At 36.8% G+C, this 20,693-nt stretch overlaps 1 protein-coding gene across 3 annotated transcripts in view; it reads left to right on the top strand.

The window, feature by feature from the left end:
* The window catches only part of nudt4a (nudix (nucleoside diphosphate linked moiety X)-type motif 4a), a 22,400-nt gene extending 1,707 nt beyond the window's left edge, over positions 1–20,693 (top strand). For 2 of the 3 annotated variants that reach the window (XM_077193462.1, XM_077193461.1), the window contains 4 exons: positions 9,510–9,620; positions 14,579–14,623; positions 14,784–14,871; positions 18,938–20,693. In XM_077193462.1, the coding sequence (XP_077049577.1) occupies positions 9,510–9,620; positions 14,579–14,623; positions 14,784–14,871; positions 18,938–19,143 (450 nt within the window). In that variant the 3' untranslated portion in view covers positions 19,144–20,693. The remainder of the gene's footprint in view (positions 1–9,509; positions 9,621–14,578; positions 14,624–14,783; positions 14,872–18,937) is intronic. The other variant, XM_077193463.1, reaches the window with a different exon arrangement.

Genomic DNA, 20,693 nt, shown 5'->3' with positions numbered 1-20,693 from the left:
GCATTAACTAACTAACAATGAACAATACATTTATTTCACTGTTTATTTATCTTTTTTTACGTTAGTTAATAATAATACAACTGTTCATTGTTGGTTCATTTTAGCTCAGGTGCAATAAATAGGGTAATATTAACATATGTAAGTGGAACTTCATTGTAATAGTTTATTATAAGTAAATGTTTAAAATAAGCTTACTAATATTAATGAACGTTTTAAAAGTATTTTTCATTGTTAGTTCATGTTAACTAATGGAACGTTATTGTAACATGTGACCACCTAATTAGTTACTTAGTTACTATCCACTGTTAACTGTTCCACTGCAACTTTGCTGTTGAGTATCTTCCGACTATGAAGTTCCTCTTTTATGTCTCACGTTAAGTTCCTTTGACTGTTAAACATTATGTTGGGCTGTAATTTTTATGATACTGCTAGAAAATGCTTTTATTTAGAAACATGTTTACATTGAATATTTCAGAATGTATCACCCACGTGCATTTTAGATTTTCTGTCAAGTTGAAATGTTTTATATAATAATTTATAATTTTATGGATTGTGATATTAACCTTGTGTTGGCCATGTAAATAGCCCGTTTCTAACATAGCGTTAAAAACTTTAAAAAACAAAGAAACGTTCCGACTATGAATAACAGATGCAGTTGTTATATAATCCAAATTTACCAGCAACTGTTTGATAGGTTCTAGTACTTATTTATAGTAATGTTTCAGCTTTTATATCTGTGACTAGTTGTTACCAGTAGTTCGACCATTTTTTTTAAATTACAGTTGTTAATCAGAATAGCTACAATAGTTCAACTAAAAATATTGGTCACACTTTAGCTAAGTGTCCAATTATCACTATCAACTAACTATCTCTGACCTTTGCCTCAATAATCTCCTAATTACTGTTTATTAATAATAATTAAGGTAGTTGTTAAGTATAGGAATTGGGTAGGATTAAGGGATGTAGAATATGGTCATGCAGAATAAGGCATTAATTTGTGCTTTATAATAAGTACTAGCCTAATAAACAACAACAAGTTAATAGGGAGAATTGGACCCTAAACTGTTACCAAAATTGTACTTGTAAAATGAATGAATGAGTCTATTTAAATAGTGTCATAAAAGTAGGAATATGTTATAATAACTATCTGAATAGTTAAAAGTAACTAAATAATATTACAAATAAAGATTACACTTTACAATAAGCTTCTCAACACTCAATGACCACGAATCCATGATTCATGTCTAGAAATATATGACTGCATGGAGGACTGATGGTAGGTTTTATAAATGTAATCAATGAGATCAGCACGCTAAAAGCCAGCAGTGAGCTTTACTCCTGAGTAATGACAGCTGTTCAAAACAGGTAACAATATAAGTATATGAGAGCGAGAATAAAGGAACACTATGTTCTTAATAAGCAGGGTTGCACTTGTTACCTAATCTCTTTAAATGTATTGTAGTTTGAGATTTTGTTTTCATAGAGCTAGTTTGCTTGGTCTGGTCTGTTTCAGATATTTATTAAGACAGTGCGTATTAATAATTTAGTGCATACTAAGGTTTTTGTGATTGATTGGTGAATGCTTGACATGTACAGTACAGACAATTTATGCACCTTTAGGCTCAAATGTCAAATGGATTGTCACAAACAATCAGTTAGATCTAAATCACCCAAAAATGTATAATTTACTCACCCTCGTGTCATTCTAAACCTAAACGACTTACTTTAATCTGTGAGATATTATGAAAATCTATGTGTTTTTTTTGTCTATGCATTGAAACTCTTTTCAAAATATAATTTGTGTTCCACAGAATTTTAAAGTCTCTCATAGAAAAGTGCTATCAAATTGATCACCCGCATCATTTTGTGACCACCTCAAAAGTAGTTTCTGCTTAGACTCAAAATACTGTCTATTATGAAACTTGTCAGTCACAGTCGAGGTGTTCTTGACTCCTGAGACGAGGGCTTGACCTGATGTGGAAAGTGCACTCAGAAATTGCAGGAAATTACAAGGAAAATGCTGTTGTATACACAAATACTCCCCCATAGATGTCTACTTTTCCTTAAATGAACTTGACCAAACTACGAAGTCAGTGAATCTTTAATTAAGTAGCACTAGAGTTGTCAAAGTTACATAAAGCATGTTGAGGCACGGGAGCCTCCGACCCTGAATGTTCCGCATTGCAACAGGACCTGGTCTCCCAGGTTTCCCATCCATGTGATTAGCACTAAGAGGGGGGAGAGGGGGTAAGTTACACTATGTTCTAAGGCTGCAAGTGACATTTCAGCAGCAATTTATAGAAACAGAATGACAGCAATTACTGTCCCCTGACTGAGTCCTTTCTCCACTTTTTTAATCTGCCTCTTTCTTTCTAATTTTTTTAACCGATTGCTGTTTAGCTCTCTTTCATCCTACTCTTTGGGAAGGATCTTACCTCTTATTTTGTGTATTTCTATGCTCTTCTGATAATTTGAAGTGTTGAGTACAGGAACTCTACTGTGGACGTCAATGCATTCCTGTCGTGGTGATAGTTAGCTGAGGACAAGCTACAACATAGCTAACTCGGGAGAAGTGCAGTCCCTCAGCTCATCTGCTGTTTGTGCTCTTGTCCTACAAGACCTCACAAAGCCGCATAACAGGGCTGGGGGAAAATAGCAATTTCTCGATTTTAATCAATTCTCATTTGAATCATTGAATCAATTCTCTCAATTCTCACATGAACCGATATTAATTCTTAAATCCCAAGAATCGATCTTTTGGTCTATGCTGTTTTCAGTTGATTAATGAACAAAACGTTGTAGCGTACGTGCCTCCCATCCAATAGATCGCAATAGAGTGGTACAGGTATGCCATCAGAACCTGGAAGTCTAATTCGCGGCTGGTTCCTCCCTATGTTTTTTTATGGGGTTTTTCAATTTATGGGTAAAATAAAGCCTGTGGTAAAGATAACTTGATACTTTGACGACATTTGGTTCTACAAGGTAAATTACTCATACCCATATCGAAAACGCAAATTTTAAAGCAGTTGAGTTTATTTTTGGAAACATATGTTTCTAATAAGTAACTAAACAAGACAGTTTTGGGTATGTGCAGTGTATGTTTCTGTCAATTTTATAATGAAATTCAAACTATGAATATCTTTTTGGCGCTCTTTAAAGCCCCTGTGAACCATAAGTTGCGACCGACTTTACTTCAGTGTTGTGACGTATTTCCCAGTGAAACAGAATATTGAATAGGGGTTTTACTTTAGCACACCTCCTCTCCATCCCTTGCTCATAGCAGACTGACTGTTGGAGGGAAGTGGTTAAAGGATTAGTTCACCTCAAAATTAAAATTTCCTTATAATTTACTCACCCCAATGCCATCCAAGATATCCATGTCTTTCTTTCCTCAGTGGAAGAGAAAATACGTTTTTTGAGGAAAACATTTCTGGATTTTTCTTCGAATAATGGACTTCAATGGCAACCAGCGTTTTGAAGTCCAAATCAATGCAGTTTCAAAGATCTTTAAAGTGCTTGAAATGGCTGTGCACGATGGCAGCTGAGGAAGAGAGTCTTATCTAGCGAAAAACGATAGGTAATTTAAACAAAAAAAATATATATATATATTCTTTTTAACTACAATTGTTCGGATTGAGCTGATCTGCAACGCGCTGGGAACTACGTCATCACGTTGAAAGGTCACCGTGCGAAGGAGGATAGTTCAAATTGTATTGTATGTTGAATGACATATTTATGTCTTTGTGTCATATTATTGTTAAAATGGTCCTTATGTGTGCGTATCCTGTGTGTTTAAATCTTTTAAAACCTAAACTTTTTTTTTTTTTCAAGTGTGACCTTTCAACGTGATGACGTAGTTCCCGGCGCGTTGCAGATCAGCTCAATCCGAATAATTGTAGTTAAAAAGTGTATATATATATATATTTTTTTTTTTAAATGACCTATCCTTTCGCTAGATAAGACTCTCTTCCTCAGCGGCGATCGTGCACAGCATTTTCAAGCACTTCAAAGATCTTTTTCAAACTGCATTGATTTGGACTTCAAAACGCTGGTTGCCATTGAAGTCCATTATTCGAAGAAATATCCAGAAATGTTTTCCTCAAAAAAATTATTTTCTCTTCCACTAAGGAAAGAAAGACATGGATATCTTGGATGGCATTGGGGTGAGTAAATTATTAGAAAATTTTCATTTTGAGGTGAACTAATCCTTTAAGGATATTCAACCCAAGACGTCAAACTGACGTCATCAGAAAAGGAACGTCATAGAGCGGTGCAGGTATGTCATGACTTTGTAGGCCAAAACGTGGAAGCTAGTTAGCATTTTAGCACTTCCGGTTCCATCGTCCCAAAGTCAATGGGTTTTTTGAATTGTTTTTTAGTTAAATGGCTGAAATAAGGTCTGTGGTGAACACAAGCTCAAGATACTTTCACATTTTATTCTGTGACATAAAATACCTCAGGATTACCCCAGGCGGTTGCTAACAATTGTCTAAATGGGACTACAGAGGCAGTCGAGGAGATTAAACGTCATCATGCCGAACATGTAAGCTCAGTTCACTTTTATAGCCTCGTTATGCTTATAATTGTGCAATTATAAACTATTCTTACTCAAACTTTCTGGGGAAAAGTCTTTAAGATAATGAAAGAGTTGTCGGAAGCTTAGACGTTGAAATCGTGGGACCGTGGTGTACGCTAGTTCGTTTATAGCCTACCTTTTGCTTTTTACTTCTGGTAGCTGCATTTAGGCTTCAAAATTCATAAAAGTTGAGTTCATCTGTGAAAACTATGAACAAAACGTGTTTAATTATTATAAACTTATATTTACGCAGAGCATGTTTTTAACAACAATCCAAAAGCCTATGGGAAAATCCTATTGGGTTTTTCTCGATGGAACCAGTGTGATGCTAACTGCTGGTTGGCCTACATAGTTAAGTCATACTTGCACCACTCTATTCAAGAGCGGAAGCATGGAATCGTGGAAGCGTGGAAAAATTACCACGACAAACAAATGTTTTTGCAAACTTTCACGGATTAATTGTTCACCACAAGAATAGTAATGTGCACCAACAAAGTAAATACGGTCAATTTGGATTTCATGATGACTTTAATGTTGCGCAGCTCAGTTCAATCGAAGTGGCAAGCAACGCAGAGTGCACGTGAACTGATCATCTCTTTCTCTTTACTACTAGTTGCAGCATAAAATAAACATGAATGAACATCATAAGGTATGTTGAACGATACAGTACAACTTACCAAAATCTGTAATATGTCTCATGTAATTGTTGAATCAATGTTTCGACCACGGAAAGACGTCAATAGCTTGTAAACTATATATCACGTATTTGTCAAATAATCAGTCAAATAATCTCTCAAATGGTGTTGGAAATTATGCAGAATATTACTTCTGGTTCATTCATCACACTGGAAAGGTTAAAAGTTGAGCGTATTGAATTTTGAGGTACAGTGTTCCAAACATAACAATATGTGCTTGTAAAATAAATGCTTGTGTGGACCGAATTGTAATACTACAGCAGTAATAAGCATGTAATTTTATCAGAAAAACATGGTTTGTTGACTTTCCTCATGACAGTGTGGTTGAGATGTGTATTGACATTCAGAGAGAATACTGCTGATATAGTGCTTCTGAAAAATGTGTTTGTGTTTTTGGGTGCGTGTTTGGGTTGAGCAACTTGCAACATTCTGTTGCCTACTGAAGACTTTTATTGAATGTGGTGGCTTTGCAAGTCTTTGTTTTGCATCTTGGTAAAATGCCTGAACTGTTTTTCTTTGGACAGAGTTGTCCCAAACAAAAGTAGATTTTATAACTTTAGCTTTAAATATACAAAGAATTATGTTAGGGATAAACAGTCATTTCAGGTCTACCAAGAGGACCAAGTTCGCCTCAGGGACTTTATTTAAGTTTTTGAATTGTCAAGCTCAGCAGACTGGTTCAATAACAGTAGTGCCAGGGTTGTCATAGCAACAATGATCCCCTTAAATGCGAACATGATACAGTGGACTGAACCTGAACAATGACCCTTAAAACAAGCCAGAATGAAATGGCACTCAGTTGCGTGCTGTACGTGACTGATTTTAAGCCATAACCATTTCCTCCTTTAGCTTGTGAACTTTACATTTCAAACTTGCGAATGAAGTGAAAGGTTTGAAAGCGTGAATGTCTTAGTAGCCTAGTTTTGTGTTGACATGCTGTTATGCATGTGAGTTGTTTTAGCATGTCAGTAGCTTGTCTGGTACAGCATTACGTTAGCAACTGGAAAGTCATGGGTTCGATTCCCAGGGAACACACACTGATGCTGCAATAGCCTATATACCTTTGATCCACTGTAAGAAGTTTAGGGTCCTGTTTACACCTGGTATTAAGATGTGTTTTGGTCGATCGGATCACAAGTGGACGACGCTAAATACAGGTGTAAATGGGGTCTAAAACGTTTTGAGCTTGTCCACTTTCGACCACTTCTAGAAGTAGTCGAAAATGCATTTGACCAGATTGCTTTCATGGTGTAGTAGACGCTCATGTGGTTGAATGCGCCTACTCTCCACATACTGACCTATGGAAAACCCACTAGCCAGACGGGATTTAATCTTTGTCGGCTGAAGACCTATGTTTGGCTTGAAGACGAAATGCGTACCAAGAACAATGTTCTCTCACCATGATTTCTATCACGCACTTGGAGTTCAGCATGGTCTTGTGGTTAAGCTGAGGCTCTCCATATGTTTTACATTTCCTCTCTGTGCGCGTTCATATGTAAATAACACAAGCTTATTTTGTCCATTTGATCGAAAGATCTGAAAAAGCCCATGCATTTACCCGCCCATAGACCTCCCCTCGAAGAAATCAGGACAGAAATGGTTGAAAGTGGACAAAAGAGATGAATTAAAACACCAGGTGTGAACGGGAATTTGTCTCCCTTGTCTACTTGTGATACGATCGAGCAAAACAAATCTTAATACCAGGTGTAAACAGGGCCTTTAGTATAAAATTATTTGCCAAATATGATTTCTTGCATTCAAAGTTGCAAACTATCTGTGAAATTCTAAAACATTTTATAACCTAATCGACAAATACATTTACAGACTTTCCTGAAATGTCAAACACAGCCCTGACCCTGATGCCTATCGTGACGGAAAGACAGCCTGTCTGCTGGGGTTTGCCCAACTGAAAAGATCCACGCTCTCTTTGGTCATGTTTATGACGATGGGGCCACACTTGCCCCTCAGACTCAGGCTAGGATTTAACATGCATTTCATCTTGAGTGTCAGCTCTATGAGGGGTTGGAGTAAAGCTAAATAATCATTTTATAATGGAGAAAAAGACTATACAAGTAATGTTATTCAGATGAATGGGCTGTTTTTAAAGTCATAGAGACTGTTATCAATTTGTTGTGGCTTTCAGACAGTCCATGATTCAGTCCTTTTACCCTTGATTTTTAATGTCATCAGCTGGTAGAGTGTTCTATAAACAGCAGGGTTGTGCAATGTGCACCATTCAAAACGGGAAATACAAGAAAGCTGAGCTTTGATGCAAAGGTTTAACGAAAGGAAAACTTTACAAAAGATATGTGTAATGTAGCAGTCAGGCATCAATAGTCTAATGCTAAATGAATGCAGGGAAATGTAATATGCTGTGGCATTGTGGTGTGTGCAAAAAGAAGCACAACAAAACAAAGAACAAAAGGAAACAAATCAAGTAGGGCGCCCGCTTCTGCCATCCATCTTGCTTTTTTTTAAAGGCCCAAAGGGAAGTAAGCAACAGGTGTCTACAATGTGACCATTTAGGAGGATGGAGACATCCACGGGTCATCACAAAATATAAAACAAAAATGAAAGCCATATTATTTCTAGCCGCCAATGCAGTATTTCTCATTATCATTTAGCTTAACTTGATGTACTAAAACTGAAATAAAAATAAAAACTAGATAGTCATTAAAAAATAATATAAAATAAAAAACATTCTAAAAAATGACTAAAACTTTAACAGATTTTAAAATGAAAAATATTAAAATAAAAATCTGTAATATCTAATTTCCAAAATAACAATAATACAGTGTACACTGTTACAAACAGAAATCTTGCAATTTGAAGTAGAATGGAGCGAAATGTCTAACTGCAAAAATCTTTAAATAATGCATATAACCTTGTGGCTTAGTTTTATCAATCTATCTGTTCCAAGGATGATTGAATCAAAAACGTTTTTTTTTCAAAGCTATCAGTGGGTGGGGCTGGGGAACTTTGCATAACAGTTCACATAGCCAAATATTGACTGCAATGTTCGCTGAAATGAAAGTGCCCTAAATTGCTAAAAATAAAAGGTGAACAACTTTAACTCTAATTACCATGCTGTATTTTTATCCTTGAACAACTACTGTAACTGAACCATCTGCATTAGTGGGCATATTGATTCTTAGGTTTTCCCAAACTAAGGCTATGATTGAACGGCGTGATCCTTCAGGAGAAATGTAAAGGCGGAACCTGTGAGATTTCTCCACATCTCTCATGGTCATCTGGTCTAGCCGCAGCTGTTTTTGCTCCCACACCTCATACCCCAAAGCAGAGCTTGACTCTCAGCAGACAGAATCTGTCGCTATGGCTGAGACAGCTGTTGCCAGTAGTTTATTTATAAGACGTGATTCCACAGATATACGATTGCCTTCTAGAAGAGTGGTGGAGAGTGACAGCATTGAGCGAGAGTTATGCAGTAGCTCATTGTGGAAGCAGAAATGCAATTGTAATAAATATAAAAGACTGTGATCAAACTTTCTAAAAGATATTCATTGTCCATGCAATGAAAGGCAATGGGGTCCAATGTTGTTTTGGAACCCATTGACATTCATTGCATGGACAAAAACCGTCAAAACATTAACAACATTAACCATTTCTCACTATTAACTAACTATTAACTATGACTTTTGCCTCAATAAACTCCCAATTACTTCTTATTAATAGTTAGTAAGGTAGTTGTTAAGTTTAGGTATCGGATGTAGGGATGTAGACTATTAAGACATTGAACAATTGACACTGAAGACTAAAAAACTGTCAGAACATTAACAAAAATACTCAGACAGGTTTGGAACAACATTAAATATCACTTTTTATAAAAATGAAATGAATTGCTACAGTACATGCTGAGGCCAACTTTTCTTCTAAAGTGCAAGGAAGTTTATCAGATGGATGGTATTTTTGCTACTGATGTCACTATGAGCAGTATCAGGTTAGGCTTAGTTATGCAATCAAGATGTCCTGACAAAGTGTTGATGAGCACTTGGATTTGGACTAGCTGACTAAGTTCTGTGTGTGTGTGTGTGTGTGTGTGTGTGTGTGTGTGTGTGTGTGTGTGTGTGTGTGTGTGTGTGTGTGTGTGTGTGTGTGTGTGTGTGTCTGTGTGTGTGTCTGTGTGTGTGTCTGTGTGTGTGTCTGTGTGTGTGTCTGTGTGTGTGTCTGTGTGTGTGTGTGTGTGTGTCTGTGTGTCTGTGTGTGTGTGTGTGTGTCAGGTTTTGCTCGTTAGCAGCAGTCGACACCCAGATCAGTGGATCGTTCCAGGAGGAGGGATGGAGCCAGAAGAGGAGCCTGGAGGAGCTGCGGTTCGAGAGGTCTATGAGGAGGTGAGCTCTGTCCTCGAGGTTTTTTCCTCATTGGTTCTCGACTCTGGCCCTAAAGGTCCAAATTCCTGCAGAGGGAAAGTTGCATTCACACCATTTCATAATTATAGTAGCAGTTCTGAACTGTAAAAAGCCTTCACATGCTTGTAGAACTTGTAATTACAATGTGTAAACTCGCAATTTTCTGAGAGCTATGATTTTTACTAGCTGACCACTGCAGATTTAAAGGGTTAGTTCACCCAAAAATGAAATTTCTGTCATTAATTACTCACTCTGATGTCGTTCCAAACCCGTAAGACCTTTGTTTTTTTATCTTCGGAACACAAATGAAGACATTTTTGATGAAATCCGAGAGGTTTCTGAACCAGCAGCCATAAGCAGCAACGTCATTGCAACTTTCAAGGCCAAGAAAGGGGGTAAAAACATTGTTAAAATAGTCTGTGTGACTACAGTGCTTCAACCTTAATGTCATGAAGCAACGAGAATACTTTTTGTGTGCAAAAAACAAACAAAAATAACAACTTTATTCAACAATTTCTTCTCTTCCGTGTCAGTCTCCTACGCTGTTGTTGGTGTAAACACAGTTTGGCGCTTCCAGGTTCTACGTCAGAAAGCCGGCTCATTATTGACTGACGCTGTTCACGTGAGCACCACGACGCATACGTGTGATGCTGACCCTGGAGCTGGCAAATAATGAGCCGGCGTTCTGACGTAGAACCTGGAAGCGCCACACTGTGTTTACAACATCAACAGCGTAGAAGACTGACACAGAAGAGAAGAAACTGTTGAATAAAGTTGTTATTTTTGCTTGTTTTTATCAGTAACTGTAACTTATCAGTTCATCTCTGTTATTTATGTGTTTATTAGCGTAAAATTTAAATCTTGTCTTATCTTTACTGGTTTACTGAAGGGGGTTGCATCATCAGGTGGTCTGTTGGGTAATGTTGGTCCTTCAGGCTTCTGAGGGTCTGTCGGTAGGTTCAAGGTCCTAAATGAGGCTTGAGTGTACTGTAGTTATGTTTAAAGCGCCAGCATAGAGACCGTGCTCATGTTTAGGTGAGAGTAATGGTTTGCAGCTGTCTCATATCTTGTCACCAGGATTTTTTGTTTTACACCATGCCATACTGCTTATTGCATACTTAGCAGTAAATACTATATGCTGCATACTATTTTTTTTAAAGTAACACTGTACAGCAAGTTCCAACCAATCATCATCTCGGTAAACCAATTTTAAATCCAGTTGTGGAAAATCTCTTAAATTAGTCAAATAATGACTCAAGAAAAAATATTACATAATATTACAAACTAAAGACTAAGCTCACATCTTTGTTTATCTTTTTTAATGTGTTTTAAATTATCCATAAAAAGTCCATGAAACTCTCTCATTCACACTACATTCCATTCAGTTTTTGCCCACACCTTTGACTCAACTGTTATAGATTTGGGTATGAGAGCTATGGTCATTTGATACCACCACCTTATAGATTCCTCAATCATCATTCACAATCTGTACATCAGCCCGTTTTCTTTCGTCTTCAATTTAAGAGGCTTCACTAAATGAATCTTTTCATGTCTATCCCTGCTAATGGTTATGTGGTCCATTTCAAGGATGAGCTGTGTCATGACATTGAAGAGCCATCGTAGAGGATGCCAAGAGGGTAATTTGTTGACAGCTGTGAAGCATTACAGCGACATTTAGAAACCGTGTCCTGTTACCGTTGGCCTCGTCCGTCTGAAATGCACATGTCCCTGAGGTTCAAGAGTCATGGTGTTTGGACACTTGCAGTTGGCCAATGTGAATGCAGCTTAATTACAGCAGTCAATGGTTTTTTTTTTTTAAACTATGAAATTAATTATTGTACCATAAACGAATAGTGACATTTACAACAGGGCTGGAACGCTATCTGGCTGTATAACAAAACAATCAGCCAGCTTGTAATGCTTTCTATTAATAACATATTGAATTCAATAATTTAAAATCGATTGAATGAGTTTTACATTTTAGTTAATGTAACTAAAGCATAATTGCATAACACTGAAAAAAAAAAACTGCCCAACTAAGCCATATTTGGCCTATTTTTTCCATTTTATCCTTCATGCATAAGACTTTATTTTGTATTTCGAGGGATTTATCTGTTACATAATGGTTTAAAAGGTGTAACTCAAGCCATTCGAGTGTTAGGGAGACCCTGGAGAAGACCATAAACCTGTCTGTGAATTACAGCATGCTGCTGGCTATGGCAACACTCATGGGACCTAAACTACTACCCCCCGGGGGTTTGCCAGGGATGGGATGTCCCAAAGCTTTTTTTTTTATAACAGGCCTCTTGTAAAAAGAACCTTTTTTTATTATTTAATGATAAATTAATACATTTGTTTACTTGAAATGTTAAAGAGGACCTATTATGCTTTATTACATTTCAAGTCTCTTAAGTATGTAATTTTGCTGTTTGCACAATGCACGTTAAAAAAGTCTGCAAAGTTACAAAGTCCACTCCAAAGTGAGTTATTCTCTATATCAGTAAGAACTGTTTCTGAATCCCTGAAACGCCTCAAGTGTACACTCTTGGGCCGAAAAAAAGGACCAAGGCCAAGCCCAAAATGGCTAAACACTAAGCTTTTAATTGTCTTAACCACAAATTATTGGTCAGGAAATTAGCAACATGTAAGCAAATGCACTCCTATGTGTGTGGAGTGTTTAATCACTATGAAACCTGAGTTGCATTGTGACGCTCCAGATGTCACAGTGGGTATTGGAGAATGGAAAAGAGGACTCAAGTGCAGAGTGAAATGAAAAGGTTTAATAAAGATAAAACATAAAATAAACAAACCAACAAAAGAAATCCAAGGTCTCAGAACTTAATCCAACACAGACATGACAGAACAGGACAGGCACAGAACTCCACGCGACTAACACGCGTAACAATAACAACGTACGAGCACAGGACAGCAAACACATTTAGACTAAATAGGGAGGCAAACAAAGGAGGGTAACGAGGAGGACAGGTGAGACAAATAAACCAATAATCAGATAACAAGGGGGAGGGACCAGACAATGACAAGAGCACATGGCCCAAAATAACAAAACACCCATGTGCATCACAAGACAGGACAGACATGTGACACCAGAGCAGTGTCTTCAAAAATCTGGTAAGAAATATAACAATGAATGCATCTCTACCACAGTGAAACATGGGGGAAGAGGAGTCATTGTGTAGGGAGCCTTTTTAGCTGCTGGTATTGGTGAGCTACTTCACTGTGAAAAACACGTATAATGCTTTGGAGTACAGGAGAATATTGCAGAATGGCTTGCTTCACAAATGAAAAGTTGTTATCTGAAGAGGAAATGATCAGATGTTATTTTTCAACAAGACAATGCTCCGGCCCAAATTGCAAAGACAACCAAGAAGTGGCTTGAGAACAAATCCTTGAGGCTCATGTTTTGGCCTGGTCAGAGTCCAGAATTGAACCCTATAGTGCATATTTGGTCTCACAATAAACAAGAACAAACTGGGAGACATTTTTCAACTCCTAATGAACTGTTTGACATCATTAACAATGAGTGAAACAACACTGACTCTTCCTCTTGTAAAAGGCTATACCTGCAAGTTGGGGAAAGGCTATTCCGTCCTAAGTTATCTACAGTATTTGTGCAATTCTTGTTAATTTCCCGACCAGTGATTTGTGATTAAAATGGTTAAGAGCATTAAAAGACCAATAAATATTTAACCATTTTTGGCTTGGCCTATTGTTCTTGCCCAGGAGTAATGAAGTCTTGGGTTTTCATCTGGGAACGTATAATTCATAACATCCCACACTGAATTATTTATTGCCTGAGGCATACACAAAAAAATTCCTCTTGGTTGAGTTGCATTTGTAGTGTGTTGAACTCGCGGCTATGGTAAGGGGTGTGACATTTTCGAAACACGTATGAAGCGGTTTATTAATTACAACACGCTGGTCCAACCAACCAATCAGAGCACATTGTGCTTTTTGAAAGAAGGGGCTTTATAAGAGACCGGAACTAAACAGAGAGTTACTGACAGACTGGGAAGAGAGTCTGTGTAAAAGAACAATGTAAAATATGTGAAAAATAAGGTGTGTTTTTTTTACATTCAAGCATGAAAACCTATTCTAATTGACCCCAACAACAAAATCAAGACTTTGTAAAAGCGGAGGCATAATAGGTCCTCTTTAAATGAATGTAGCTAGACCAAAACTCTGGATGGGACATAAAAAACACATTATTACCTCATGAAATGTTTAAATTTGGTCCTTTTCCAGCTATGATGTTTATTTTCTGGGTTTGTCTAGGGCAATGCTCATGTTATGTGATCGTGTCAGATGAGGATACACGAGATAACAGAAACAGTCTCAGGGCATTTTAAATAGACACATCTCTCATAGTCCCTGAAATCACCCCCTGTTGTTTGTCAGTTTTGATTGTGAACAGTCATATCAACCCAATTTTCAGGGTGAGCTCGGGCTGGTTGGGGCATTTTGCAATGTCTGAATGAAGACATGATGTTCCCTTATGAGCATTATGTTGTCCGGGAATCTCCTGTGTTATGGAAACACGCAGCTCAGGTCTCCCGGATCAGTGAGCTGGGGCTAATGTTTTGGCCTGATGTGTCGGCGTCAGCTGGTACGGTTCCAGAAATTTGGTGTGTTCTTCTTCATGTTAAGCCTCTGTTAGCACTGATAGAATCATGCTGCAGCTTATGTCATAGCCAAAGTCATTTTCTTTTTAAAAGTGCCATAATATGCACAATAACGCATCATAACCCCATGCATATTATTTGATGTTATATATGTATATATTTGATTTGTTATGGGACTGTATTTTCTGTTATTTCAACTATATTTCTGTATGATTTTCTTTAAAACTGAAAAAGGCTTGTGGGTTGGGACAAAAGTGAGTCTCTCTAATGCCTTTTCCGTGTCTGTTCCTGCTTAAACAGGCTGGTGTGAGGGGTACCCTTGGCAGGCTACTGGGGGTGTTTGAGGTAAGACTGCCAAACTGCCTTATATAAAATAAGATGCTGTCACTGATATTTCAATAAACAAGGCTTTATTTCATAAAAATTCATACATATCTTATCTTCACACCTACTCAATGCACATTGTGTAGCCATGTGATAACTTTATATTTCTCATTCTGTACAGCAGAACCAGGACAGCAAGCATCGGACATATGTGTATGTGCTTACTGTTACAGAGACACTGGAAGACTGGGAGGACTCAGTCAATATTGGTGAGTTGATGTTATGAATAAGACTGTCTTCTTTGTACAGGTATAAACAATTCAGATTGATTCAGTACCTGCTGAAATGTGATTCATAATTGTTTTTCATTCAGTAAAATGAACTGACTCAATAGAGTTCACTTGTGAATCTGATTTGCTTTTGATTTGATTTACTTTTTTAAATGAAATTTATACTTCTATTGCGCAAGGATGCAATACGTTGATCAGTAAAGACAAAAAACGATTCTGTTTCAAATAAATGCTATTATTTTAAACTGTCTATTCATCAAAGAATCTGGGAAATGTTCTCAAAAATATTAGGCAGCACAACTGTTTACAACATTGATAATGACAAGAAATGTTTTTTGTGTACCATATCAGCATATTAGAATGATTTCTGAAGGATCACGTGGCACTACATTTTAAATTGTAATATTAAAATAATATTGCTGCTTTTACTGTATTTTTGATCAAATAAATACAGCCATAAAAATAAGGTAAACTGTTATTTTAAAAGGTTAAAAAAAGGTTTACTGACTCTTAATCGACTTTTTTGTGGAACACAAAAGAATATTGTAGAATTTATAGAGAACTTTTCATTATAATGATGAGTGGTTGTTTAAACGACACTGTTTTCAATAAAAAACGTAAAACTTTTTATGCCGTTTTCCATTTTTAGTACATTGGTTTCGTGTAAAAGTACCCTTAGGCTGATTTTAAAAAAAACGGCATGAAAGTAGGCTGATTTGTGTGCTATATTACAAATCTTCTGAAGCCATTTGATAAAGTTGCTCACTAAAAATCCTCCTCTCCGCCATAGTTCTCAAATCTCATGCGAAGCTATCATATGGCTTCAGAACAAGACTTGGAATATTGCAGCACAAAGGCAGCATTGATTTCTGTGGAAATTGGGTCCTTCAGAGAAGTTCACCTGTAACAAAGTGACCTCTTCCCAAATCTGCAGTAAATCAATAGTTGGGACTTTATTTGTCTACAAACAGCTTAGTCTGCTAACAGGACATAATTTATATAGTTTTAGACAAGCTTATCATAACCAGCTCATTTCTTTTCATAAGAAGCAACTGCTGATCTGTAAGCAGCTGCAAATATGGGGATTTATGTAACTATTCTCCAAAGCTATTACAGATATAGAGCAGGCATGTGGATTAGCCACTTAAAAAAACCTTCTACTTACTGAATATTTGTTGTCAGGAAGGATGCACAATAATAAAATTTTCCCACAGACAGCGCAATTCAAAACTTGCACTATTTGTAGATGGTGAGGAAAGAAAAAAACAGGTAATCCTTCAGTCCAAGCAACCGTATAAATAGACCGAAGTTTGTTCACAGGGAGGCGTGCTGTTAGCATGGGCACAGTTGTTTTCCAGTTAGCGTCACTACACTCCCCTATCGCTGGCCTCGCTCTGCTTGTACCATAGTTGCGGCTGCCAAATAGGGCATCATAACCTCAATACACGGAGAGGAAGCTGGTGTACTTGACACAGAGTTGAGCTGAATGCATAGAAAAGGTCAATAGTCTGATTGTCAAAGTAATGACCTTTAACCTTCCGGCATATATGACATATTTAAAAATGCTTAAGGTGAATGTTTAAGTTTCAGCACTTTGTGAGAGACAGTTTTGAGGACTATAAATACAGTGGAATGCTTGTCAGTCAGATGGTTGGGCAGCCAAATGTCTGTCAAGTTCACTGTGAAGTTGACCTTTTGTACTGTATTTAAATAAAGCTGTGCATTTTTAAAACTGAGCAGCAAGTCTTCAAACCGTCTAGATCTTTAATCCAGGTCGGTGTCTCCTTAATGATGATTCTGATCTTTGTGTTGGCTGGTTTTGCGTCTGCAAAAAACAATTTAAAATTGGTTTACGCCACATATGTGTACCAAAACAGACTGGATATATAACTTTCTTAACATAGTAAAATATGAATGTACAACAGCACAACTTAAGGTTAAACCTGCTACTATTGATGCCTGGACACCCTTATCGTTGCATTTACTGGACTGTATAAAGAACATTGGACATTTTTTATTGGATGTCTGTTGCCTCCATTTCCCCTATTTGTGCTTGTTGGATAACTGTATATTTGCGCTATGTGTTTTGGTGTTAGAAAAGTAATCACCTCAGGCAATAGACAAAATTGCAGAGCCCCTATGGGGACATGGTGAAAATGAGGAACAAATATTTTTCAAAGCTTTTGCATTCTCTCACATAGTGGCGGGCGGTATACCGGTAGATACGATTAACCGGTTGAAATTTGAGATTTTGGACTATCTGCTCTATCGCGGTTACGCGGCTAACGTGACGTTGCTGTGCTACGCAGTCACGAAAGCTTATCTTTTGCATGCATTTTTAACTATTGCTGTTTAAAAACAAGTGATTTTAACCTGTTAAAGCACAGTTAGCAGCGAAAGACGACTCATTTCGCTATATGCGCACTCTGTTTCTCATAACTATAGAAAGACGCGCACGCATGAAGCCGCTGCTCATACACAGCGTGAGTGCTTTTTGCCGACTAATTAGGCTTAAAGAGATCACCCAAAAATGAAAATTCTATCATCATTTACTAACCCTCAAGTTGTTTCAAACCTGTATGAATTTCTTTCCTCTGTTGAACAAAAAAGAAGATATTTTGAAGAATGTCAGTAACTAAACAGTTGTAGCGTAGCGCACCATTGACTTTTTTCCTACTATGGAAGTCAATGGGGACCAAAAACTGTTTAGCTACCCATATTCTTCAAAATATCTTCTTTTGTGTTCAACAGAGGAAAGAAATTCATAGGGTGAGTAAATGATGACAGAATTTTACATTTTTGGGTGAACTATCCATTTAAATTCAGATAATTATTTGTCAAAGTGATCATGTCTTTGCAAGTCAACAGTCATTTATGTCTTAAGTGAATGTTAAGGGAACATTGAGAAAGAAAATGCATGACTATATTAGATCCGTGGAGTCGGTCTTAAAGGAATAGTTTACTTAAAAATTAAAATTCTGTCATCATTTACTCACCCTCAAGTTGTTTCAAAGCTGTATGAATTTCTTTCTTCTGCTGAACACAAAACAAGATATTTTGAAGAATGTCGGTAAGCAGGCAGTTGATGAGTTGAAGACCATTGACTTCCATAGTAGGAAAAAAATACTATGGAAGTCAACTTGCCTCAACTTGAGGGTGAGTAAATCATGACAGTATTGAAACTAATGCTGCTGTTAAACCTGTATTTCTGCTATTGAATTGTTGCTGGGAAACAAAGTTATTAACATAAATTAGTTTCCAAGAAATGCACATCAACAAAAGAACATCAACAAACTGTTGTAAATCCATCACTTTCTTTCAAAATCAAGTATTCCTTTAAAGTGACAGCATCCAAATGTCCCTGCTGTTGTTATTAATGTTACGCAAACAACAAAAAGGAGAACATTTCTCACTGTTCTTGAATGAATCACTTTTGTAACGTTAATAAAAAATACATGTAGATGTGATTTATACACTGAAGGCTATGCAGTGTTTTTTAATACATTTTATTACTTTATACAATTTATGAAGTATTTCTTATTTCTAGTTCTTGACGTTTTTCAGGTAGGTCTATTTAATTTGTGTCTTTGTTCTATTGTAGTTTGTTCTTTATCACTTTTTGCAAGTCTTCAGTAAGCTTAAGAGTTGTTGTTTTTTTTACTTGGTCTAGTATTTTTTTTGTGATATTGAAAATGGTGACAAGAATTATGAAATTTCTAGTAATTTTAACTAGTAATTTTATATATTGATATCATCATAACCTTATTTAGAGCAAAAATAACTATATCGTGATATATATGGTTATCGTGAAATGAAATATCATATCGCGATATAAGATTTTGGTCAATCGCCTACCCTTACTCTCAGAAAAGTTTTGCGTTCAGCTTTGCACAAAGTGGAACGCAAAACCTTTGTGAGAGTATGGGAGGGCGATATGGCCAATATCTTACATTTTGTTCCATCACCATGTCCCTTAAGGGGATCTGTAGACTAGTTTATTTTATGCTTTTAAATATTTCAAAGTGCTCTGAAATATGTTTTGCAGGTCGGAAGCGGAAATGGTTCAAGATCGACGAGGCGATCCGGGTGCTACAGTGCCACAAACCTGTCCACGCGGAGTATCTCCGCAAACTCACTCCTCACTGCGGTCCCACCAACGGCAATGCTCAGGAGCCGGAGAACACGGATGACAACGCCCCCCTCCACCAGACAGCCTCACAGGACTGTGATCTGGCACGTTTCCACAGATAGAACTGCCACTAGAGGGCACCGATGCAAGGAAAACTATCCTTGGATTGGAAAAGACAGTTTTGCATGTATAATTTCAATGTTTACTATTTGAAACTTTTTTTAAGTGTAGAAACCAAAGGCTTGTCGTGAAATGCCTGCAAGTTTCCGGGTCAATAAGAGCAAGGAGAGTTGTTTTCATAATATTTCATTCGTAAACGTGCATTTCAAGCCAAATAAGGTAAAGTTATTTGAAGAAGAGTGATGTCAAGTAAGCGCAGACTAAATGGAGACGCGTGCCGTGATGGACATTTTAGAAATATTATTTTACAGATGATTTAGGTGGAGGAAGAAAATGATGGATGTGAAAAGGATTGATTGTTGTTTAGAAAGGATAAAGGATGGGTCTTTTTGAAATGCTGTCTGTTTATATCTAATAGATAACTACTCTTATTTGTTAGGTATTGGGTAAAATTCTTGATAAAGAACCAAATAGGGGCAAAAAAAATCATAATCATGAATTATAGAATACGTAAATAGTCTAAAAGAGGATTTGGGCTACTTCTGGTTATATTAGATGCCTTCATCACAGATATCTACCTGTAATATAGGTTTAACATGCTGTGAAGTTTAAGGTATTTTCACAGTTTTGGTCTTAAATGTGAATTTGCCACATTAAGCGGTGCAATGTGATTACCCTTCTTTCTCTTTGCACATAAAGGTTTAATTTCCCTCTCCTATTATTACTTCTGAGCCACTGTCTCTTTAAGACACAATGGCATTTGGTAAAATTTGAGAAAAAATGAAATAAAAAAAAAGTCTGGTGTCATTGGTCCATGAAAGACTATGTAATGTTATGCTGTTTATATTGCCTGAAGTGATATTCTGAATATTTCAGAAAAAGAAAAGGCATAAACACCTAATGTTAACCCTAATATAGGCTATCTTGTCAAACCAGTTTTTTCTAAGGTCTGCAGAAATGCAGTATACATTTATTTTGATTATAGTAACAATTCACGCATCAATAGCTCAATCTTGGGAGTTTAAATAGCTGAGGAGGAATTTTATGTAATTGTTCATTATGCTTTTCCTTTGAGGGCTTTGTAATCTTCCACAATGTTTTTTTTTTTTCCAGTGGAATTTTTATGCGGATTTCACTGAACGGGATGTAATATGTGGTCAAACTGTTTTATTAAGACTGTAAATGGTAAACAAGCATACGTATCTTTCTTCATAGGGAAGATTGCATGTTAGGTTGTACATATGTTTTAATATAAAAAATGTCAGCTTCTGCCTTATTAGTTTATTTGGTATTATGAGTCCCACAGTTTGTTTTAGACATTTCAAGTTAGTTAAATTATTGCACTGCTAAAAACACAGGCACCTCAGCTGTTTACTTGTTTATCAGCAAACACTGTTTGATAAGTAAAACATTACGGTGTTAAAATGTCCACAATGTGAATGTGATTTGACAGAATTCTTTTTTTCTTTTTCTTTTTTTTTTCTTTTTTTTGTGCCTGTCTTCGGAAATCAACATTTTCAAACAAAATAAACTCATCTCTGTTCCAAACTCA

The sequence above is a fragment of the Siphateles boraxobius genome, unplaced genomic scaffold, assembly GCF_051911475.1.
Source record: "Siphateles boraxobius isolate OS27281-9 unplaced genomic scaffold, OSU_SipBor_1 31, whole genome shotgun sequence".
Taxonomy (NCBI): domain Eukaryota; kingdom Metazoa; phylum Chordata; class Actinopteri; order Cypriniformes; family Leuciscidae; genus Siphateles; species Siphateles boraxobius.
Note: the sequence above shows the minus strand (reverse complement) of the source record. Positions and strands in the feature narration are given on the sequence as shown.